Raw genomic sequence first — 25,365 nt, forward strand, 5'->3', positions numbered from 1 at the left:
CGGCCCGCAAAACACTGAAAAAGCCATACGGTCGTGTGAACAAGCCCTTATACTTAGGATAGGTCATCAATATCTGTAGCCGAGACAACCCCTTTAACTGGACAGGTCTATGACTAGGTTTGGAGCTTTACCCCCCCCCCCCCCCCCCCTTATTGGTTATGCGGTCAAAGCTACAATATTCAAAGTCTTTTCCGAGATCTTTGAACTGATGACCTATCCTCCAGAGAATCTGATCGTCGGGTAGCTGATACCCAGGACCCCTCCGATCGGATGTTTGAGAAGGCACCAAAGGATACGTTATCAGTTCAAAAATCTCGTAAAAACCCCTTTAAAGAGGTTTTCCCAATTTAATGTATTCCCTATCCAAAGAGTAGGGGATAAGGATCTGATCGGTGGGGGTGCGACCACTGATGACAAGAACGGAAGCCACTCCATTCATACAGAATAGACTGGGAGTGGTCATATGCGACCTGCTGCTCCATTCATTCAGGGGAAAGGGCCCCCCATTTATTTATTTTTTGATTGGTGAATTTCTCAGTGGTTGGACCCCCGACCAATCAGATTGTCTGAATTACAGGGCCAAAAGCCTGACGCTGCACTACTGAAAGCCGAGAGAAACTGATTAATGGACATGTAACTTTTTTTTTTTTTTGCCTGGTGGTGATTTTAGATCATAGGTGACCCTGTGTAATCCACATTCTCCTTAACCCATGACATGCCGTGCGTCGTTAGCCATTCAACACTGCACACCGCATTTCTCTATTATGAGGTTTATTGAAAAAAGTAAAGTGACAAGCTCTGTAATTACAGACATATTACATGAATGGTCACACCGTGGGCTGCACGTCACTCACACACTGTAGCAGGATGGGAGTGGGTATCACTCTCCTCCATTAAAGGCTAATAAGTAGCAGGCACAGAGCAGGTCCGGTTTAGAGGCCGCCATAAGCCGTCCTTCTGCATCTATCAGTCTAGCTGTAAGAATTGTATTATTTTTTTTGTGTGTGTTTCCCTATATAGATGTAGCCAAGTGTCAGCTTTACAGATGGAACAAGCCGTCACATCTGCAGCGTGTCACTGTGATGGTAATAAGCCAGCGACCTGCCACTTGTTAATTATCACAAGGAGCTCTCTCGCCGTGACAGCTTGTCTGTAAAGATGATATATGTCGCTACTGTACATTTACTCCTAGCGCGGCACCTTGATAAGTGAGTAGTTTCGTCGCGATGTGTCAGTCAATTCCAACGATCGGTCTCCATCTATCATGTCACAGACACATGCTTTCCTTCCCTGCTATCTGCCCCACAGTTATAATATAAAGGGAGTACATAAGCCACATGTTGGACAGCGGAACCACGTATGTAGCAAGGGCACACAAAATGGCAGCTACACAGTAGACACATTAGCATGTAGTACGTGTTTCTCGTGGCACTGACCCCTGGCAGGGTTTACGCTCTCGGACTCGGATGCCATGAATGGCCGCTACAATGACACATTGAACTCTGTGACCAGAAAGTCCATATAATCCTTTTCTTTGGTCTTGAAAGCTTCAGCGATGAGCCTGGCAGCCTCACGATGTTCTTTATCTTGCAGGGAGACTCCATTCACCTCTAGGATGACCTGGCCGACTCGGAGCTTGCTGCAGTTATGAGCAGAGCCTCCTCTCTGCAAAAGGGGCAGCGCAATAAAGCACATTATTGAATGAAAGATGTTTTCTTAACGGTTTCTTAAGGTATGTAGCACCTCATATGTAATAAATATATATTCCATGCTTTTTGTTCCTGTCCCTGCTTTTGCAGCCATCTAGTGTCACAAATCCCAGCACATTAAAGGGCATCTGTCAGCAGTTTTGTACCTATGACACTGGCTGAGCTGTTACATGTGCGCCCGGCAGCTGAAGGCATCTGAGTTGGTCCCACGTTCATATGTGCCCGCATTGCTGAGAAAAATGATGTTTTAATAAATGCAAATGAGCCTCTAGGAGCAACGGGGGCGTTGCCATTACACCTAGAGGCTCTGCTCTCTCTGCAACTGCTGTGCCCTCTCCACTTTGATTGACAGGGCCAAGCAGTGTAGATGTCATCCTGCCTGCGTCTGTCAATCAGAGTGAAGAAGGGGTGGCAGTTGCAGTGAGAGCAGAGCCTCTAGGTGTAATGACAACGCCCCTGTTGCTCCTAGAGGCTCATTTGCTTATATTAAAACCAAATATTTCTCAGCAATGCGGGCACATATGAACATGGGACCAACACAGATGTCTTCAGCTGCCAAGCGCACATGTAACAGGTCAGCCAGTCTCATAGGTACAAAACTGCCCTTTAACTTCTCAACCAATTACTCAACCAATAATAATAACTAATAATAATATTATTAGCTAATAATCAACCAATTATAGTTGCAGGGATTTTCCAGTCTTAGGCATTAAAGGGGTTGTTCATCTTTGGGGGGCCTTTCTGCCAGACCCCCCCCTAACGTAGCCAGACCTGAAGAGGGAAGAATACTTACTGTACCTGTTTTCCGCCACTGGGTTTGGCTTTTTCAGTCTCCCGCTGCCTCCCTCCTGTCTCCACATGTCAACATCCTGTTTGACGTGATGACGCAGTGACGTGGCCCCCATGTATCACATGACCCAGTGACGTGACACATGGGAGGCAGAACACTGCCGAGGCCATTTATTGGCTGCAGCCGCTACGTGACCAACGTCAAACAGGATGTTGACACGTGGAGGCCCGGGGGGGGGAAAGTGTCGTGGGACTGAAGGAGCCTGAATCCAGCAGCAGGAAGCAGGTAAGTATGTATCCTTCCGCAGGTTTAGCCACATGCGGCCGTCTGGCAGAAAGGTCCCCCGAATATGAACAACACCTTTAAGATGTGCCATAAATATCTGATAGATGTCAGACCTGCAGCTATCTCCATAATGGAGGTCTCTTGACAGATGAGGCCACCACTTTAAACAGAGAGCTTGACTCCCGTAGAAGTGAATAGAGAAAGCCATTCTTGCACACCCACCTCACACCTGTGGTCTCAGCAGGTGGGACAGGGGTCAGGGACCCCCCCATTTCTGGAGATAAAGACATCCCAGAGGTGGGGCGTGCACCTATCATACCCTTTGGATATGCCATAATGTCTAAGATGTGAATACCCCTTTAAATTCGTTTCTAGGAAAGCAGGGTGAGAATTGACTTTGGCGCCAATCTGCCTAGTTCTTTAATAATACCTTCCATGTGATCGCTAATAGAAGCCGCCATGATTCTATACCTGGATGGTAACAATACGTGGCAGAGGTTGTCGTGTCTTGGCGCCTCCTTCGATAGCTATTCCTAAGGTTGGGGCAGTCTTCATTACACGCACTAAGGAGGCAGAAGGCTCCAGCAGGCCTGGCTACAGAGAGAAGACATTCTGTCATGGACTAGGTGAAAGGATTAGTGACATGAGCGGATAAAAGAGATTAACCCAGAGCACACAATACAAGAGGACACAAACAGAAGGAGGCTACATAATAGCGTCTGCCATTCTCGTCACAAGTACAACTGTAGCAACACTTGGCCGAGAATGCAAAATTTAGGACAGTGCAAATGAGAATTGATTCAGTCGTAGCAACATATCTGACGTCAATTCATCAGATTGTGACCAAATCTTACTGCCTTCAGGATAATAGATGTATGATTCGATCAGATCTTCAAGATGCAAAGCAAAACTTTATCTACTTACTGGTTTTGCGTTGTTCTCTGCCCCTTTGGATTTTTGAGGCTGAGGGCTGCTGTTTTTGCTGCCCCCACCAGCTTCTCCTGCGTCCACGCCACTGTCCTCGCTGAGTGTTTGCCCGCTGTCTGACAGCTGGGAAAGGGAGGCTGGGGGCGATGTGGGCAGGACGGCTGGAAAAAAAATTCAAGGTAAGTAAACTAAAAGAACACTAGGCACGGGTCATTTAAAAAAAAAACTTGCATACGACACACAGCACCTAAAAGGGTTTTCTGAAAATTAAATACTGATCACCTATCCAATGCATATGTCATCAGTTTCTGATCGTGGGGTTTTAAATGTCTCTATTTGAGAAGGCATTCATGCTCCTGTGAGCGCAGCGGCCTTTTCCGTGCGGACCAAGCACAGCGCCGTGATAGGGCCGCAGTAAACGATTGTTTGAGAAATCGAGTATTCTACCGATTATTTTCACAATTAATCGAGTAATCTAATAAGAAAAAATGAATTAATAGACCGTTTTCCTTTCTAAAAACTCATCAGACCCCCTGCCATCAGTCCCCAACACCCTTCGTTCCCCCCTGTGCGATCAGTCCAAGTGCATCAGTTCCCACCAGTGCCATCAGCTCCACTATCCCCCAATGCCATCAGCTTCCCCCGTGCCATCAGCTCCGTTCCCCCAGTGCCTTCAGCTCCACTCCCGCAGTGCCATCAGCCACTCCATGCCATCCATTGCCATGTCTCCCACTCCCCAGGGCCTCCATGCCATCCATTGCCATGTGATGTCCCCCACTGCCATCAGATCAGCCCCTCCATGCCATGTCCCCCAGTGCCATCTGCCCCTCCATGCCATCCATTGCCATTTCCCCTTCCCCCAGTGCCTCCATGCCATCCACCATGTCCCCCACTCCCCCAGTGCCATCAGATCAGTCCCTCCATGCCGTGTCCCCCAGCGCCATCAGCCCTTCTGTACTATTTCCATCCATGTCCCCCAGCGCCATCAGCCCCTTCAAATCACAGGTGCCCCCCAAGCCCCTTCCCCCCTGCAGATTTGGGCCCCTGCTAACTTATACTTACCTTTCCTGGCAGTGCGCTAACATGGAGTCCGCAGGAGACGGACCGCATCTTCTTCCCACTTTCCGGCATGCACTGGAAAGGACCTGATGTCACACACAGCGTCAGCCAGAGCGCTGACGATGTGTGCACGTAAGGCCCTGGCATCGCGGTGCGGACGGGGGGCCACGGAGCGGTGAGTGAGAGACTTCTCTTCACTCACGCTCCGTGGTCACGTTATTTAAACAAATCCTCGATGCAGGGAAACTGCATCGAGGATTTTTTGGCATCGATGAATCGTTGCAGCCCTACTTGTATAGTGCTGTGAGCTGCTCCTAGGCCATGTGACAGATGAACGTGCCATCACTGGCCTAGAAGGCAGCAGCACTTGCTAATCAAAAAGTCTCGGAAAACCACTTTAAAGGGAATGTCTCACCAGATGCTAGATGAACACGCGTCAGTACTTTGTAACAGTCTTGGTCCTATTTCAATATGTGGCCCCGTTGTGTAGAAATCAGCGGTTTTATTTGATGCAAATTAGCCCCTGGGTGCAATGAAGCTGGTGACGTTGCACCCAAGCTCCACTCCTTTTCATCACCCCACCGCTTTGACTGACAGGGCCAGGCACTGAAGACGTACTCACGCTCGGCCCTGAAGTCTCGCAGCAGCATGTTCGCCACATGCGCTGTACAGGGATGGAGACCACCAGGCGCATCTTGCAGGTAAGTTGGATTCATATTGACGTATCTGGTGACAGATTTCCTGTAAAGGGGACCAAAAACCTCTGCTGACATGTCTGTTTTAGTAATTACTTGCCCCTATGAAATAACAATTCCGGAGCATCTATTATAACTCTGCATTGTGCCGTTCCTCTGGTATTACTCCTGAATATTTAGGAATAAATTCGCAACTAGGTGTTACCGTTTTTTTCCTGTCAAAGGGATGTGTTCCTCCATAGGTTGGCATTGTCAGTACTCATTGAACAATGTCTGAAGTCCGTAGGTTAGGGTCACACCCCAAACTAGTAACACCTAGATGTCAATTCACTCGTACAATGCAGGATTATTTAAAAAAAAAAAAAAGATACTCCAGGAAGTGACGTACTCATGGAGGCAGTCCACACGTCTGTCATGGGTCTTGTGGTAAGAGGGGGGCCTGGTACTGAACTCCTTCATTTGCTTCTCAACATGAAATCATGATAGCTTCCTGCAGCTGCCAGTAGAGGGAGCACAGTTCATAAAGCTTTTTACAGTTTCCATTCAGTGGTAATTGTATAAATTCCTAACCACTGAGCTCCCCCTAGTGGTGGCTGCAGGCAGCCAGTTTAATAAATGTGATGTGAGGGGAAGCAGCATATTTATAGCTGTATGAGGGAAGATTTATCATTGTATTAATGCCAGATGTCTGGTATAAATACACTGAGAAATTTGGTGTTCAGGATGAATTTATAAAGCGCCTGTTTCACAGGAGGGAGATTTGTCTTTTAATCCCTCCTCTTAATTTAAAAACAAAAAATAAATTTGACAGAAATTCCATATGGAAGGGGGCCCTTACTAAATTTTGATATATAGCCCTAAGCCCTATGATATCTGTGTGTACCACTAGCTTCAAGATTGTATTTTAATTGGGAATTTTTATTTATTTATATTTATTTTATGCACTTATATAGTATAGCGCTACTATATTCCGCAGCGCTTTACAGACATTAGCATCACACTGTCCCCAATGGGGCTCACAATCTAAGTTCCCTATCAGTATGTCTTTGGAGTGTGGGAGGAAACCGGAGAACCCGGAGGAACTCCATTCAAACCCGGGGAGAACACACAAACTCCATGCAGATGTTGTCCTTGGTCGGATTCGAAACCAGGACCCCAGCGCTGCAAGGCACCAGTGCTGCCCACGGTGAATATAGGTATACAGGAATGGTGATAGCCCCTCTTTAAACATATTTTGGGGTGGAACAGCTCTTTATGTATGGGTGCAATTATGTATACAGCATTAGGCCTCGTTCACACTTCAGTGATTTGATCAGTAAAGGCTGTATTACACAGCCGGATGTAGCAGAAGAGGGCAATCACCTGGTCGCTGGCGGAGGAGACCGCTGCTATTTCATGCCCTGATCTCCTCCGCAGCATAGTTATGCCATCGCTCGTCCCCATGCTGTATAGTAGCTTGCCCGCGGCAGATCGCCATTAGACAGATCTGCCGCCTGCAAACGATAATCTTTTAACATGTCAAAAGATTCGGATTACCCATGAACGAGTGTTTGCTCGTTTATCAGGCAATCAGGGGCAGTATTACACTGCCAGATGATTGCTAACGAGCGTTCATGCAAACACTCGTTAACGATTATCTGCCGAATAATCGGGCTGTGTAATGGAGGCTTGATTTCCATTAGTGATAGTGAGCCAGAACCAGGTGCTGGTCCAGAACACAGAATCTGTGTAAATCTTTCCATTATACCTTATCTCTGTGTAGTCTCCACGTCTGGATTTGGCTCACAATCACCAATGGAAATAACTGAAATGTAAACTAGGCCTTAGCGGAAAAATTTCCTCTAAGGTCCCTTTCACAGGTGAACGTATTGCACCCGCACTGAATCCAGACCCATTCACTTCAATGGGGCTGTTCAGATGAGTGTGGATTTTCACGCATCACTTGTGCGTTGCGTGAAAATCGCAGCATGTTCGTATATTCTGCATTCTTCACGCAATGCAGGCCCCATAGAAGTGAATGGGGATGCATGAAAATCGCAGGCAAGTGCAGAGCTTTTTTCACGCATGGTTGCTAGGGGATGAGCAACCCCATTAAAGTCAATTTACTGAATTAGGGAAAATATTCTATCTTCATTCAGCAGGACCTGCGCTGACGTCACCGCGCTCACCACGTGGTGCGCGCGATTACGTCATCAAAGGTCCTTTGGCAGGTCCTGAAAGAAGAAGATGCCGGCTGCGCGAGTGAAGAAGTCCGCGTTCGGGTCTGGGTACCATATTCACGCGCGTGCAAGACGCATTTCACTCGCGCTGAAAAACTGACTGCAATTGCGTGCCTGCTCGCGCAGTTTTTTTCCGCAATGCGCACGCAACGCATCCGGAGCAAATCCGGGAAGCCCGTGTGAAATAGGCCGAAATTTAGCATCAGCAGCGCATCCACCACCCTTTCCTTCAAATTCTAAAGACTTGGAAACAGTCAAGCTGCATAATTGCCTTAATGACCTTAAACGATGAAACTGAAATTTCAGCAAACACAGGCATTTCCAGAACTGAAATGATCCATGTAGTAGATCAGTGCAACCACAAGGGGGCGATATCTGCCATCTAATGCCTCACTGGTAAGACACCACATTTTATCGTTTGAGCCCGGTAATACAGTACAGCAGGATAATGCTTTCACATTTACCATTTTAAAAATGCGTCCATTTTGGTAGAAAGAGAACAGTCTCTGAAATACTGAAAAATTTGTTTCTATTGTAGATAAGTAAAATCCTATTTTTTCTCTTTTGCACCATAATGGGGTCCTACGTACAATGAGCCTATTCTACATGTGCTGTATTCTTTCCAAAGTTACACTGGACCCCCAGCACTGCTGATATAGGGGATATTGTGTGTATATACGTTTCGCTCATTCAGACGGCCGTAGTGTTTTGCAGTCTGCATATTGCTGATCCGCAAAACACGGACCCCGGCCGTGTGCGTTCTGCATTTTGCGGACCCCACATGGCCGGCACTATGATAGAAAATGCCTATTCTTGTCCGCAATTGTGGACAAGAATACGACGTGCTCTATCTTTTTTTGCGAGGCTGCGGAACGGAACTACGAATGCGGACAGCACAAAGTGTGCTGTCCACATCTTTTGCGGCCCCATTGAAATAAATGGGTCCGCACCCGTTCCGCAGTTGCGGGCCCTTCGTACGGTCGTCTGAGAATAAGTCATCGGTATTAAAAACTTGGAAAACCCTTTTAAACCAAAATTTACATTGAAATTTGGCACCCGTTCAGTAAATGTCGTCCCCTTGTCTAGCTGCCGGATGTTTCCTTTGACACATTCCTCATCTGGCTGGCGCGCCGCTAGTACAGACCAGAAAACAGTATTCACAGTATCTTACCTCGAGTTTGCGGAACGGCTCGGATTTCATTCACATCAGGTTCACAGTTGGGTCGATGGACCTCCACCATTACAAAATGTTGACCTGTGTGAGGGTCCAGTGCGTCTGTGTGCGAAGGGGAAGATGGCGGAGGGGAACTCTCAACCACAGGCTTTAATCTAGTTGGTGACTGAACCCTTGGGAAGGGGGTCAGAGGTAGTTGCGTGACCAGAGCCAGCTGGGCCGCAGGGCTTACGGGAGACAGTTTTTTGGGTGAAACCGTAGCATATATCACTTGGTTTGGGCTCTGTGAATGAGGAGAAGTTGGGGGTGCTGTTAGAGGGGGTAAGGGTGGGCTTGGGGTTGGAGGTGATGTAAATGATGGAGGAGGAGGACTAGGGTGAGTCGGGGCAGTGAAGAAGAGCCCGGACTGAGATGACCCAGAGGAAGGACGCTGTGCTCGTTCTCCACTCTGCCTTCGAAGAACTGCAGGAGGTTCCTCTGTTGGGATAGGGGGAGGTGGTCTATATGCAGGGGGCTCGTCTAAGAAGGAATTGACATCATCCTGCAAATATAAAAAGAAAAATGATAAACCCTGTAATCTATGCAAGTATATATTTCGGTAGATCCCCTCAACTAAAAGGTTTGTGTTATTGCCGATTCTGTAAAAAAAAAAAAAAAAAAAGCCAGAAAAAAATAAAGCAGTATTGCGCTATTTTTGTCAGTAAAATGATGGAAACCATGATGGTAACCTGACAGACCTAACTGTAGCCAATGGGGTCTGTCGGGCACCGTAGGTGTCCATATGTGATGGCTCGGGCACTGCAATTATTTTCATTTTTCTGTTCCTTTAACAGTACAGAAATAATGTGTAAACCTAGCCTACGCTAGAAAAGGAGTATGGCTACAGAAATGCACACTGCAGGGGCACCTGAGCCCCGGAGTACAGATTGGCACTACCCCAGGAGCTTTAGGGTAAATGCACATGTTCAGGATTTATGTGCGCAGGGAAATCCGTGCGGACAATCCACATCAATTGGTGCAGATTTTCCACATGTGAATGAAATTGAAGTGAATGGAGAAAAACCAGTCAGGAAAATAAAATAAATTGACATGCTGCGGATTTTAAAATCCGCACCGCAGGCCAAAATCTGCATGGAAAAAAATATGCATCATGTACATTTCAAATTCTCATAGAATACAATGTGCATGACCTACGGTGCTGATTTTCTGCACGCAAATCCGTGCGGAAAATCCACTCGCAATCCTGATCGTGTGCATTTACCCTTAAAGGGCATCTGTCAGCAGTTTTGTACCTATGACACTGGCTGACCTGTTACATGTGCACTTGACAGCTGAAGGCATCTGTGTTAGTCCCATGTACATATGTGCCCACATTGCTGAGAAAAATGATGTTTTAATATATGCAAATGAGCCTCTAGGAGCAACGGGGGCGTTGCCGCTACACTTAGAGGCTCTGCTCTCTCTGCAACTGCCGCACCCTCTGCACTTTGATTGACAGGACCAGGCAGTGTAAACATCACAACTGCACCAAAATGCAGAGGATGTAGCAGTTGAAGAGAGAGCACAGCCTCTAGGTGTAACGGCAACGCCCCCATTGCTCCTAGAGGCTCATTTGCTTATATTCAAACTTCATTTTTCTGAAAGTGGAGGAATGGGGAAAATAAAAAGTAGCAATCTAAACTCCTTATCTGCAGATAATAGTCCAGAATCATGGTGACAGATTCCATTTAAATGGCTTGTCTGTAACTCAAATACCAATGACCTTTCCCCAGGATCGGTGGGGGGTCTGATTCCTGCACCAATCAGCCATTGCTCAGGCGAGCGAGGCAGCCTCTTCCTCGGACTGTGACGTCATGTCCATCACTCATTTGGCCTTTCTCCAGCTCAGTACCATTCAAGTGAGTGGGATTAAGCTGCAATACCAAGCACAGCCACTATACAATGTACGGCGCTGTGCTTAGTATACAATGAAGAGGCCGGACCGACGCAATCTGATATTGAGGACAGCGACAAACTCATTCCTGTCATTCTCACTACATCTGCAGATGTCAAAAATAAACTAAGAACTGATAGATGAGCTAAATGTTTTTTTCAGTGGAGTTTCCCTTTAAATTTAGCCCCTTCCTTAATGACAAGGAATAAGATTGCTGTATAGCAGGTCGATGGCTTTGAATGTATTCGCATTACAGCCGCTATCGACAGATTCCTGCTTCTGTGAGTCAGCAGTTAACAAGCGCAGCCTCTCCTCACCGATCTCTGCTCCCTCAATAGGTCTATTATATTAGCTCCTTGTGAAAAATGCCATTGACCTGTCCCCAAGCAGTCCAGATTAATGGAGGCATCATGCATAAAACATTGCTTTTAATCTGAAGGACTGTGCAGTCAGCCCTCAGGGCGGAAAGCTTCATTTCGGATTCCCTGGTACTATTTTCAGATCCGTCCATTGTAGCAGCAGCTGCAGATCCTATCAGCGGTATAAACCGTGTTGATGGTGCCCGGGAGGGATGCCTGTCCTTGGAAATGTATGACGCGGCCTCTCGATTCGAGTCTGTCACCAGCACGGATCCCCATAATCATCAATCCTCTATACTTACCAGGGAGATGTCGGGCAGGGTTGCCCGAGTCAGACTTCCAGAGTCCGCACTTCCCTCAGGGTCGGCTCCATTCTAGTTAAAGGGCAGGAGAAAATTTACAATACAAATATAGACAGCAATTCACATTAAGCTGTAATCACATGCATGAAATAATGCTACACGGCGACTTTGTGTTTCTGCCTAGAACGCTATGTTTCGCAGGACGTCTAAGGGGCAATTTACAGAAGCACGAGATGTGTCGGCACGCAGAGCTTTACCGGTTGTGCTGGCGTGTCTATTAGGCCATCTGGTGCTTGGTGCAACCTGTTTTTAGAAACTGCATTTGGAAAATGACTTTGAGAGGGCTTTTACGGTCCTGTGGGTCAAGCTGAAAACGTAAAACTATTACCACTGCATCCTAATACCATGCCATTATTGACTAAAAGGGTGGTCAGGGATTAGAACAAGGCACAGAGGGGGCTAATTACTAACAGAAATACGTCTATATTAGGCTATTTCTGGCGCAAATTGCAAAGAACCTGCGAATTTTCCTCGTTCACTCCAAGTCTAAAAAACTGGGCGTAGCGTGGGTGGGTAAACTGGACAGCCAGCAGGCCCGTCTCATTCATCATTTTCCACGCAAAAAATGGTCTAAATGTACACCAGCAAGAAAGCTGGTGTAGATTACGAAGCGGCGGTGGATCAGCCAAAAGTTATGTAGAGGCCAGAGCCTCTACATAACTTCAGAGGCTCCACCGTCAGCGCAGGGCCTTATTAAGACCGGCGTCTAAAATGCCGGTCTTAATAAATGTCCACCAGAGTTTTTTCCATAGACTGTGTCTGGTATTGCAGCTCAGCCCATTCACTTGAGTGGAACAGTCACTTACTATGGAAGGAGACTGTAGTCCCAGAAACGCAGGTTACAATGCATCGAATCGCTTTTATATGTCTACTAGCTGAAGGACCCGGCTTCGCTCGGGTATATTTAATCTATTTCATTTAATCTTTGTGTGTGTTGTTAAAAGATATCAACACTATCCACTATAACAGTGACATCTACAGCAACCCGCCCCCCACCCCTTAACACTGACCCCCCCAAAGTGCCCCGTCCCTTAAAATTGGACCTCCACAGCAGCCCACCCCCTTAACTTTGACCTTTATAGCAGCCTTCCCCTTTAACAGTGAGTTTCACAGCATACCACCCCATTGACAGTGACCTCCACAGGGGCCCGCCCCCTTAACAGTGGTCTTTACTGGGGCGTGTCCTTTTGAACAGCTCACTCTAAGAGAGCAGCACTGTACTGTCTGAGTGTGAGCTGCAGGGAGAAAGTCACCCTCCCTCCCTCCCTGGCAGCTGACAGAAGTTGATTTTTACCTTCATTTTTTCAAACCCCGTCGGCTCAGGAGTGGGAAGGGCGTGGCCTAACCAGATCAGGGGCGTGTCTTAGCGGGAACTGGGGGCGGGGTTTTAATTTTGAGGGTGGACACATTGTGGCAGGGGGCATGTCTGGGCTCCTTCCTGCAAGAGTGACTCCTCCCTAGGGGACCTTAATGGCTCATTTTCATACCAAATAATCTGGATTTTCAGAGGATAAAAACATCTATTGCTTGAATAAAGGCACATCTTGAAATAAAGGAACTAAGTGCTATTAGGCCATGGCTTTACTTCAATAGCTATTATACTGGTGACAGATTTCCTTTAAAGCTCTCCTACAGCAGTGAAGATAAATGGCTGGGTTGTTTTGGAAACCTGGAGTAAAACTGTGTATGTGGAGGTTGGAGGACCTGCGAGCTTCTATTGGCTGATAAGGGTCATGTGACCAAGCTTCTATTGGCTAAGGCATTTTTTTGGGAATACAGTATCTCAGGAACAGTACGTCCTAGAGAGCTGAGACCTGGTCCAAAACCTTCCCGGACACCTGATGTACCTGTGTGCCAAATTTCGTGATTGTAAATGCGACGGTGCGGATTCCTTTAGCGGACAGACAGACACACACACACATACACTCAGCTTTATATATTAGATGATAACTAAAGGACAAGTAGAGTAACAACACTTTTATCGGTACTGTTGATCTGGAAGTCGGCGTAGTGGACACTAAAGGGCGCATGCGCAAAGCCTCCGGAGGTGAAACAGAGAGGAAAATCAGGTGGTAAGATCCACCGAGTCTGTGCTTCATGTGGGACGCCCCAGCCGACTCCTGATCTCCGCTCCAGAACAGTGAGTAACTGATTTACCGCACGTTTATGTGGACTATTAATATGAAAGTGCATCTTTACAACTGTTACATACAAAATAGTACCTGGAATGAACCAGTCTTAACCATCAAACAATATACAAATCCGGAAAAACACAAATAAAGGTCTCATAGATATGCACAATTGACAAACAATATGAACTGATTTAGCTGCTGGATCCACTGTAACTGGGACTAAGTGAACTGAATTTCTGGATACTGATATTAAGAGTGACTTTCCATTGGGTCCATTCACACGTCCGCAGTTATGTTTAGCATTTTGGGGAACGGAATTGCGGACCCATTCATTTCTATGGATCCGCACTTCCGGGTCCGCATTTCCGTTCCCGAACAAAATAGAACATGTTCTATTCTTGTCCGCAATTGCGGACAAGATTAGGCATTTTCTATTATAGTGCCGGCGATGTGCGGTCCGCAAAATGCGGAGCGCACATTGCCGGTGTCCGTGAAAACACACACGGATGTGTGAATGGACCCTTAGATATACAATACGACACTTTGCATTGGGTCAGAATTGTTTCCAGTGTGACATTCTGCTGGGAGAGTTTATTCTGTGTATGTGGTGATATTCTAATTGCGGTACACTGTATTGGGATCATTCTGCGGTTAGATATTCCAGCTGATTGAGGTCATAACGATTTAGTGAATTGGTAAAAAATAGGTCCTCTTTTCAGGTGTAATATATCACCAAGCGGAGCTTTTACAACTGACCGCATATTGTATTATATTGTATATTGTGTATCTATTGTTTTTAATTACAGATTTTTAAGGGATATGATTATTGTGGTTTTATGAATAAAATGCAGATTTAGCGTGATCCCAGATGTTGAGTGCCTATCTTTTAAAATAACAAAATATATAGTGCTGTGGTAGGTCATACACTCCTTATTGAACGGAGCAAATTACTTAACTTCTGTCACTCCACTAAACTCTTTATTTTTTTTGTCTCCTTAAAATCCTTATGCTGCGATTTCTCAATATATAGGGCTATTACTCAGTTTGGTTCAGTAGTTATAATAAAAAAACGGACTTTTAGAATATGCAAATTACCTCTCTAGCAGCAGGTAGGGCGGCTACGTGCTGGTAGCAGCCGCATCCTCCATTCATAATGACGCCCCCTCCTCATGTTGATTGACAGGGCCAGCGGACGCGCTCGTTCTCTGCTGGCCCTGTCTGCTTTTTCAATCTCGCGCCGGTCTTGAGTTGGCGCAGGCGCACTGAGTGGAGGACGCTCGCTCGGCCGCTTCATCCTCAGTGCGCCTGCGTCGGGTGTACATGTGACGTCATCGGCGCAGGCGCATTGAGGATGGAGCGGCCGAGCGAGCGTCCTCCCCTCAGTGCGCCTGCGCCGACTCAAGACAGGTATGGCGCCGGCGCCAGATTTTGAATGAAGACAGGTCCAGCAGAGAACGAGCGCGTCCGCTGGCCCTGTCAATCATCATGAGGAGGGGGCGTCATTATGAAAGGAGGATGCGGCTGCTAGCAGCACATAGCCGCCCTACCTGCTGCTAGAGAGGTAATTTGCATATTATAAAAGTCCGTTTTTTTATATAACTACTGAACCAAACTGAGTAATAGCCCTATATATTGAGAAATCGCAGCATAAGGATTTTAAGGAGACAAAAAAAATTAAATTTGTTTAGTGGAGTGACAGAAGCCCTTTAATATACAGAGTGACGTTGATATTCAATAGTACACAGTGTACTGATGCTGAGAATACTGTAATAGTATCATACAGACATAACAATGTTGGAAGCGCATAGTGTGACGATATTAACACCAGCGCACAGTTTGACGGCACTAACATCAGTGCGCAGTGGTACAATATCGGCACAGTGTGATGGCGTTAACACCAGAGAGAGCACACTGCAACAACATTGAAGTCGTTGTAATAGATAAATGCCAGTACATGTCACACAAGCACAGTCAGGGACAGAGACGGGAAGCGTCACCAGAAGAGAAGTCAGAATGCAACAAGCAAAAGAATAAAATGAGAGAGTAGTCAGGAATGGACCAAGGGTCAGAGCCAGGTGTTGAGCAAAAGGTACCAGACAAACCCAAGGGTGAGGCAGGAGTAATATCCATAAACAAGTTAATATCAGGAGTCAAAACCAGGAGCAATAATTTAAGGAACAAGAGCCAAGACATGGTATGAACCTCAATCAGCAGGAAAGGCATGGCAGGACATTTCCCCTTTAAGTAGGTAGTCATCTTCCTGCACTGGTGTCCTTAGCAGCCTGATGCCACCATGCAGTCAGAGCAGGACTGGTCATAGAAGAATGGAGCAAGTACTTGTCATGACACTGCACTGCTGAGACTTCAGAGGCGACGGGCAGTGCTCGCATGGTGCACCAACTCTTCTTGAAACAGCTGATCGGCGGGGGTTCCGGGTGCCAGACCCCTGCCGATCAGATAGATATTGATGACTTATCCTAAAGATACAGTGGATATAAAAAGTCTACACACCCCTGTTACAATGTCAGGTTTCTGTGATGTAAAAAAAATGAGACAAAGATAAATCATTTCAGAACTTTTTCCACCTTTAATGTGACCTTTTAACTGTACCACTCAATTGAAAAACAAACTGAAATCTTTTAGGTGGAGGGAAGAAAACAAAAAAAATTAAAATAATGTGGTTGTATAAGTGTGCACACCCTCTTATCACTGGGGATGTAGCTGTGTTCAGAATTAAGCAATCACATTCAAAATCATGTTAAATAGGAGTCAGCATACACCTGCCATCATGTAAAGTGCCTCTGATTAACCCCAAATAAAGTTCAGCTGCTCTAGTTGGTCTTTCCTGAAATTTTCTCAGGTCGCATCCGACAGCAAAAGCCATGGTCCACAGAGAGCTTCCAAAGCATCAGAGGGATCTAATTGTTAAAAGGTATCAGTCAGGAGAAGGGTACAAAAGAATCTCCAAGGCATTAGATATACCTTTAAGCTAGAGGGAATTATGAACAGTTCCAAATACCAGTCAATATTGGCACAAAATCTTCCGGCTTCTGCTAGAAAGCTGAACATGAAGAGGAACTTCATCTTTCAGCATGACAACGACCCAAAGCATACATCCAAATCAACAGAGGAATGGCTTCACCAGAAGAAGACTAAAGTTTTGGAATGGCCCAGCCAGAGCCCAGACCTGGATCCGATTGAAAATCTGTGGGGTGATCTGAAGAGGGCTGTGCCCAGGAGACCTGACAGATTTGGAGTATTTCTGCAAAGAAGAGTGGGCAAATCTTGCCAAGTCAAAATGTGCCAGGCTGATAGACTCATACCCAAAAAGACTGAGTGCTGTAATACAATCCAAAAGGTGCTTCAACAAAGTATTAGTTTAAGGGTGTGCACATTTATGCAACCATATTATTTTATTTTTATATATTTTTTTTCCCTCTACCTAAAAGATTTCAGTTTGTTTTTCAATTGAGTGGTACAGTTTAAAGGTCACATGAAGGCTACGTCTACACGACGACATTTGTCGTGCGACATTTTGTTGCACTAATGTCGCGTGACAATTTTTATAATGGCATTTCCTATAAGATTTGCACAATGCAGAGGAGGAATTTTGGACCCTTTCTCCTTGAAAATGTGTTTAATTCATCAATATTTCTGGGATGCTTGCGTTCACAGTGATCAATTGTATTTTTGTTTTTTTTTCAATGTTAGCTAGTGCATCTTCCTCATCTACCATGTTAGTTTGAAAACTTTTCTCATTGTACTTTTAACGTACTTTTCTCATTGTACTTTTAACGTACTAAGGGGGGCAGTGTATGGTGGACCCTTCTGGCCATTGTATGTGTGCTCCAGAAGGGAGGCTTTATTTCAGTCTTGCTATTGGTCCAAACCTGCAAAACCCAACATGTGGATATACAGAAGACTGATGCAGATAAGAACACGAACAATTCATTAGGAGTGAGTGATGCTGCTGTGACACTTTATACCTTGCACCGCAGGGGTGCCACCATTTCCCAATAAATTGACAGGTTGAGAGTCTTAAAAAAAAACATCACGTTATATATCACGATTCCTCCTATCCCTGCTCAAAAGCTATCAGCCTCTATAAAATAAAATATATGGCAAATGTGACTTTCACCCAAGAAGGTTTTTTTAAATTGTGTCATTGGATTTATTGGATCTCATTTCGTTTAATGCAGTGTTTCCCTGATGCTGATTCAAGCTGTTATATGGATAGCAGCACCCCGGAGATTTCTGATCATAGGCAATGGATATTCCCAGAGGAAAGCAGTAATTGGCAAATGATGCCAGGCGTGCAAAATAACGCGGGACAACAATTATTCTGCTGTAACTTTACAATAAATTACGCTTCAGGCTATGCTTTTCTGGAATAAAACTTTTACAAAGTACATTAGCAGTAGAGGCAAAAGTGACTAGTGTTGCCCCAGTCCTATTAGGGGGCCCACAACCAGCAGAACATGTGTGATAGCCCTTCAGACTCTATCATTCTACTGATCAGAAGACAGGGGGCCATATGGCAAAGAACAAGAGGAGTCCTCCATCGTGGTGCTGGATTTTGCCTGTTCTTTGGTGTTTGCATCCCACTTCGCTACCTTTTCATCATCTGTGGACCAATGAAGTTCCTCTGTCAAATGGTCCTTCACATGTTCTTGCTACCTAATATCAAGGTGGAGGCAACCAGCCCCCTCACCCAATGGCTTCCTAGTAACTGCATGGGTTGTCCCTATGCTTTTTTTCCTTATCGATCCTCCGCCATGCCAGAAGGCAGAATACTGTTGATAGATTTTTCCTTTCGGGTACATTCATATGTGGCAAGTCCGCTTTCAGCAGCCAACCGGGATGAAAAATGGCACTGCAAAAAAATGCCCAAAATGGGCTGGGCTGGAGGGTCTACCACTGTTTTCATCCCTTGGATAGCATTGGGTAAATCCCTCAAGCAACGACTGACATGCCGTGGATTTCTAAAATCTAGTCAAATTTTTTTGTAAAGGAGGTGGAAATTCCCTGGGGATGTATCCTTATAGAAAGTTGCCGCAGTAGAAGACAGAAAGTGATGTGATATTCCTGCTGTATCTGCACTAGTTAAAATAGGAGGGGAAAAAATACGATCGGTACAAAAATGCCTTTCTGAGAGATGATCTGTCATAGGTTTTCTCAATTCCGAGAGCTCCAGCTGTGGCTAAAATCCATTTTCTAAGATGTTCAGGCAGCCAGTGCAGAATCTGCTTTCTATTTTAAGGATTTTGTTGGAAGATTGCAAGTGCCTTGTTTACAGAATTCTATCCATTTTTCAACCTCTGAAGTTACATTCGCACTGCTCAACTTTCTTTTCTACAGAATGCATCCAACCCTAGAGGACATTCTATTCTACATAAATGAACATGATCCCCCCCCCCCCAAACTGGTTACCTCCCCTCTGTACCCTTACTGCAGACTGCGAGCAATTCATTCATAACTTCTAGTAGAAATAATAAAGGAATGGCACAACATAGAGCCATAAGAATAAATGCTCCAGAATTGTTATTACATGGGGAATGCATGAAGCTATTAAAACAGGCATGTCAAGAGAGGTCAAGCCATTTTTATCTCTGTAATTGCCTGCTTGTCAGGGGAGGTGAAGCCGGGCTACATTTACATGCAGCAAACTCTTCCACTGTATGGGGACGAGGGATTGCTACTGCTCTATTTTGTCCCATAGAGAATCATTGTTCCGGGGCAGCAAATCATTAAACAGCATGATCTGCTGCCAAGAAACGATGATTTAGGTGTCTGCACAACAAATGCCTTTATCAGATAAATGTGCGTTTGCTCGATCATCCGGTGATTAACGGCACCTTTACACAGGGCAATTATTGGGAATCACAGTTCCTAGAAACGCTCCATCTAAATTATTGCCCCAATTGTTCCCCCTTGTAAAGGGGCTTTAGATTTAGACCACGAGTAAGAAAAACAATATGCTAGGGTGTGCCTCCATAAGGAGTGATTGTGGCATTGGCCGCATTAGAGGACAGCTTAGATCAGGGCTGGCCAACCTGCGGCTTGCCAGCTGTTGTAAAACTACAATTCCCACTATGCCCTGCTATAGGCTGATAGCTGTAGGCTGTCTGGGCATGCTGGGAGTTGTAGTTTTTCAACAGCTGGAGAGCCACAGGTTGGCCATCCCTGGCTTAGATGTTCCTACATGAAGCTCTTCTCCCAGCACTTGCTCTGTGCCACATCTGTAACAGCAGGTTATACTGACATTTGAAGAACAGCTTTGTCGTATTATTGTTCTAATAAATGTACATGTTCTAGGAAGAGGCGCCATAAATTATACAAAATTATAACACTCGAAAAACAACACTGTAAATCATTAATGTAAAAATATAGCTTATTTATAAGGAGGGATTTGTTCTCCTAACTTCATTGTATTAAACTAGCAATCGCTGTTATTCACCAAGAACCTCCCTGCTCTGACTATGGGCCCATGTACTTCAGCAGATTATCAGGCCTATTATTAGGAACGAACATTCCCAATAATTGCTCCATGTAAATGTGCCACCGATCACCAAGAAATGAGAAAAATGCTTTTTCTTGGGGTGAACGGATTATTTATGATGCACATAAAATCCTCATTTGTCGGCAGCTCATTGCCCTGTGTGAACATAGATGTGGTGCTGCAACAGACATTGAGCTTTATGGGGATGAATGATCATACCGTAATTACTTTTAGGTTTGGAATCTGATGATTAATGGACACAGCTCTCTTTCTTCCCCTCTCGGACAGACACACTACTAAAAAGTCACTGGTGTTTGAATTTTTCCCATAAAAGAGTAGTGTAAATAAACATTATAATATATCTTACTACAGAAACATGCCCTCTTTCAATTACCCTTTGCCTCATGCACTGATCACTCACTTTCAATCCATTTTGAGAGCTGTTTTTGGCGCACCGCTTACAGCTGCAGTACATCAAAACCTATTGAGGGTAAGGAGAAGGCTAGAGTAGCTACAACAAGACCAAGAGGCAGAGAGAGAGAAGACACACACACACAGACATGCTGCTGCAGTTTTCCATCTCGCCTCAATGCTGAATTCACAGCTACACTGCCAGCACTGCTGTATAATGTCCTACATGTTGCTGCTGCTGCTTCGGAAAGCAGGATCTCCTCTGTGTGTGTTTGTTGATTTGAAGCCTCATAATAACTAGCAAGATGATATCACACTCAGGGGCGTAACTACCATGGCGGCAGACCATGCGACTGCTATGGGGCCCAGGGCTAGAGGGGGCCGAGTCTTAGTTGGGATTATCTCCTATTCTACTGGAGGTGAAAACTTGGTCAGAACTCCACCCTCTAAAGGAACAATTTTAGCAAATGAAGCAGTGGAATAAATGGCCCAAGGGTCATTGAAAAGGGTTTATGCGGAAACCCTTCTGTCCTGTGTGGGGGGCCTGGTTTGATCTTTTATATGGGGCCCGTACCTCTCTATGTACGCCACTGATTACACTGTATGCCACTATGGGAGGTATGTGAAGGAGCTGGGCACGAGGGAATCTTACCGAGAAGTTCAAACCTGACTCCTGTAGTGTGTCAGGTAATTCATATACTGGGCCCATGACCTATATAGCGGTTTATTCTTCTTTCTTTTGCATTTTTTTAACGACTTATATTTAGATACCGGTAATTATTTATCTAACGATTTTTCAATTAAAACAGATAAGGTAATCCCGGTGATAAGTTCTCTTTATATACAGGCTGAATTCCCTGTGAGAACTAGGTCAGGAAAATCAAAGAGACACATAGCTAGAACTAAATAGGTCCAACCTGAAGGGCAGGAAAATCAATACTAAAAGAAAGCAGTTTTATGATCTAATCTTAAGTCCACTAAAGATAACAACCTGGAACTAGACTAAAAACGCAGGCGGCTCGCCCTTCCATTTCGAAATGCAATATCATTGTTTTTATTGGACTCGGCCTGGATCCTTCTCCCGCCTGGATTTGTGAACAGTAATTTGAAGGTTCACTTTCTCAGAACGTGTTCAGAAACCATATGTGACCACATCCTGTACGGTGTAATTATGTAAAGTGATTTTATTATTTAAAGGAAGTGTTTTATACTGATGACATATCGCCAGGATAGGTCATCGGTATCTGTTTGGTGGGGGCCCGACTCCTGGCAATCCCGCCGATCAGCTGTTTGAAGTGGCTGTGGTGCTCTGGTGAGTGCTGTGGCCTCTTCCTAGACCAGTGACATCACGTTCATCAGTCACGTGGCCTAGGCACAGCTCAGTCCCATTCAAGTGAATGGGGCCAAGCTACGATACCAAACACGGCCACTATACAATGGATGGCGCTGTGCTTGAGGATACTGAGTGTCAGACCCCCACCAATCAGATACTGATGACCTTTCCTGAGGATAGGTCATCAGTATAAAACACTCTGAAAACCCCTTTAATAAAACTAAAGAAAAATGGTGTAAAATATTAGATCTAGCCACTGGCTTGTAGACACTGATTGTTGGTTCTTCTGAGACTGTTCCCATCATATATGAGGGAATTACCATTTAAAGGGGTTGTCCGAGGGGACATTCCTATGCTATTACAGGAAATGGTTGGAATGGTTGGCCGTAGTGGTGACCCGCCTCAGTCAGTGAGTGGCTGAGCGGGTGTTTCCCGGATTTCCCATGTGTTGAGCTGGAACCAGGAAGTGGAGACAGTGTCGGAATGGCAAAGGAGCGGAATCGAGGAGGTGAGTAATGATAATTTCTCGTTTTAAACCCATACTGGGCACTTTTGTGAAAATATGTGGTTCTCCTAGACAACCTCTTGAAGCATATTCCTATATTGTTCAAGGATTTATCCGACTTCTGGAAAAAAATAAAAATAGCCCAAATGTTATAAAATAATTCTCCGATCTCTTGCCGATCCAGCCCAGATGCTGCAGGGGGCCACTGAATGACCGTCTGCTGGAGATCGGAGAGGGTACATAGATGTTATATATATATATATATATATATATATATATATATAGCTTGAGGAAGGCTGCTGTCTAGAGCCGAAACGTCGCACTTCCCACTGGGGTAAATAAAGATTTTTGTATTTTTACTTTTTGGAGTGCTGCCCATCTTTTCTATTTTATATATATATATATATATATATATATATATATATACACACATACACATTTAGGGCTGTTTTTATTTTTACATTTTTTTTTTCAGAAGTTGGATGGATAACCCTTTTAAAACATTCATCATCCATTCACTGGTACCCCAGTAATCGCTAGAACAGGTTACCCGGTGTGTGCAGCTCCCTCTTTTGTATGGGGCGGAGTTTTTGTATTAGGGTTGTCCCTTGCTGCAGCGCTTGACCCCCAAGCTATGAGCTGTGCGCTACGATTGGCCTGCGCTGCAGCAAGGGACAACCCTAATACAAAAACTCTGCCCTGTACGAAAGAGGGAGCTGCACACACCGGAGCCTATACCGGGCGAACGGAGCGGCGCCCAGACATACTAGTAAGTGCAGGGGGACCCCTGGGCGCCGCTCTGCCCACTGATATAGTTAGTTTTTAGTTTTTAAACTAGTGAAAGGTCCTCTTTAAATATCACTTTATTATAAATATATTCTCAAATACCTTTTATTCGTTTTAATGGCTCGTTTTTTCTGGGGAGCGATCATTAGTTGAATTAAAATGGCCGCCGTCCTATTAGTACACACAGAACCTGTCCTAATCACACAGCAGGGCAAGTTACTCCCCAACACTGAGCTAAAGATACGCCTCATCCTCCTCTCCTACTTGTCAGGGATTATGATCCTGAATACAGATGATAAGATCTTCAGCTGAATCTGTGTTAGGAATGGAGATCATGAGGAGACATGAAGTACAGAGAGGAGGGTGGGGATAATGAGCAGCAGCACTTGTATACAGTCTCAATTACCACAGCCCCATTTTACCACAGTCCCTTCATGTCTCCTTATGAACTCCATTCCCACAGAGATTCAGCTAAAGATCTTATCATCTGTATTGAGGATCATAATCCCTGACAAGCAGAGAGGAGGATGAGGCAGCTCTGTAGCTCAGTGGTGTGCAGTAACTTGTCCTGCTCTGTGATTAGGACGAGTTTTGTGTGTACTAATAGGACGGCGGCCATTTTATTTCTCCTAATGATTGCTCCATAGACAAAACAAGCCATTATAACTAATTAAAGGCATTTGGGAATATATTTATAATAAAAATTAATATTGAAGTATTTTCATTTAACCCCTTTAACGACCTGTCCTGAGGATAGATCATCAATATCGGCAGCCTGGAAGACCCCTTTAAAGATGCTCCAAATATATCAAACATCGTGCGACATTTGATAATTTATGGCTCAAATTACAGCAACGCTGACCCCCAAAGCGCTCTAACTTAGCCCTAAAGTCAGAGCTCTTATAGCCAGTGCTAGACTATCCCTTTAAGAAGCCAGCCAAGATGAACAACATTGACAATCCAGTGCTTTCTACTACGTAATGTGGTGGGGGATGTAATAACTGATGATATGACAGGTGCTCCGTCATCTCCAGCCCAAGAGGGTTAAACGTCTGGTTGGGTCTGCCGTATCTGCAGGCTTCCATACGAGTGACATCCCTTAGCACAAACAGCAGAATTTTATAATTTGAAATTCATAAGATGTTTTTTTTTTAAGTACAGCATGGAAATTACATATACATTTTAAATCGCTTTGATTAATGCAAGAAGGCGTTTTGCTAGATTGATGCTAATAAACATAAGCAGCTGTTTGTCTTACATGGAAAAGTCACTGTAATGTCAAAAGCCCAGGGAGAGGAGGGGACAGGAGGGGTGCCACCAGAACCAGGTAGAAGAGACGGGAGAGGAAGCAAAAATTAGACATTATTAGGCAGACTGCTCCCTCCGCTTTCATCTAGACCCCCCAGATCAATGAGTTGTTACATAGGTTGTCTTATAAAGCAAACCCCTGTGATGATCTCATAGAGGAGGCATCTCCTGCCCTCTAGGAGCCAGATTAGGGAGCTGTGACTCTGGAGGACCTGGTCAACGCACTGATGGCCTATCCTCATGATAGGTCCTCCATATCTGATCGGTAGGGGGTCTGACTCCTGGCCTCCCTGCTGATCAGCTTTTGTTTTCTTTTTCTCAGATGCTGAGGCAGATTGGAGTACTTAGTGTGGAGTAGTGCAGCCAAAGACCAGGGGGGAAGCTAAATGCGACTCCAATTTGTAGTTTGAATAACTACTTCTTCCTGTCAACCAATCCAGGGCATGTCTAAGATTACTGGCAAGGTTATACCTCCTGATGTCTGGGAAATTCACCCCTCCTTTTTCTTTGGGAAGATGCAATTTCCGCAGTGAGATTCTCGGACGTTTGCCTTTCCAAAGAAAATAGCGAAACGCCGTTTCTAAAGCTTGGACATCTGCATGTCTAATTAACAACGGTATTGTTTGCATTGGGTATAGTAAGCGTGCGAAACTAATCATTTTTAATAAATGACATCTACCCAAAAGTGAAAGGGGAAGTTGTAACCATCTTTCTATGTCCCCCTGGATTTTCTGGATCAAAGGGGGGTAATTTAGCGAATATATAGATTCCGGGGGTCTTTGCCCAGATAACGGATGGTGTGTTTAGCTATCTTCACCGGAAGACCGATAATCGTATTCTCTAGCCCGATGCGCCTGAGAGAGAAGCAGGAGTTCACTT

The 25,365-nt window shown here is 45.1% G+C and overlaps 1 protein-coding gene across 1 annotated transcript in view; it reads right to left on the bottom strand.

Annotated features, from left to right (window-relative positions):
* Positions 1 to 765: 765 nt before the first annotated feature.
* Positions 766 to 25,365, bottom strand: part of WHRN (whirlin) — a 107,144-nt gene continuing 82,544 nt past the window's right edge. Inside the window, exons 10-14 of the mRNA XM_040405183.1 lie at positions 11,453 to 11,524; positions 8,856 to 9,399; positions 3,709 to 3,872; positions 3,256 to 3,378; positions 766 to 1,665 (exon numbers count right to left, since the gene is read on the bottom strand). Of these exons, the coding sequence (XP_040261117.1) occupies positions 1,483 to 1,665; positions 3,256 to 3,378; positions 3,709 to 3,872; positions 8,856 to 9,399; positions 11,453 to 11,524 (1,086 nt within the window). The 3' untranslated portion in view covers positions 766 to 1,482. The remainder of the gene's footprint in view (positions 1,666 to 3,255; positions 3,379 to 3,708; positions 3,873 to 8,855; positions 9,400 to 11,452; positions 11,525 to 25,365) is intronic.

The sequence above is a fragment of the Bufo bufo genome, chromosome 8, assembly GCF_905171765.1.
Source record: "Bufo bufo chromosome 8, aBufBuf1.1, whole genome shotgun sequence".
NCBI lineage: Eukaryota > Metazoa > Chordata > Amphibia > Anura > Bufonidae > Bufo > Bufo bufo.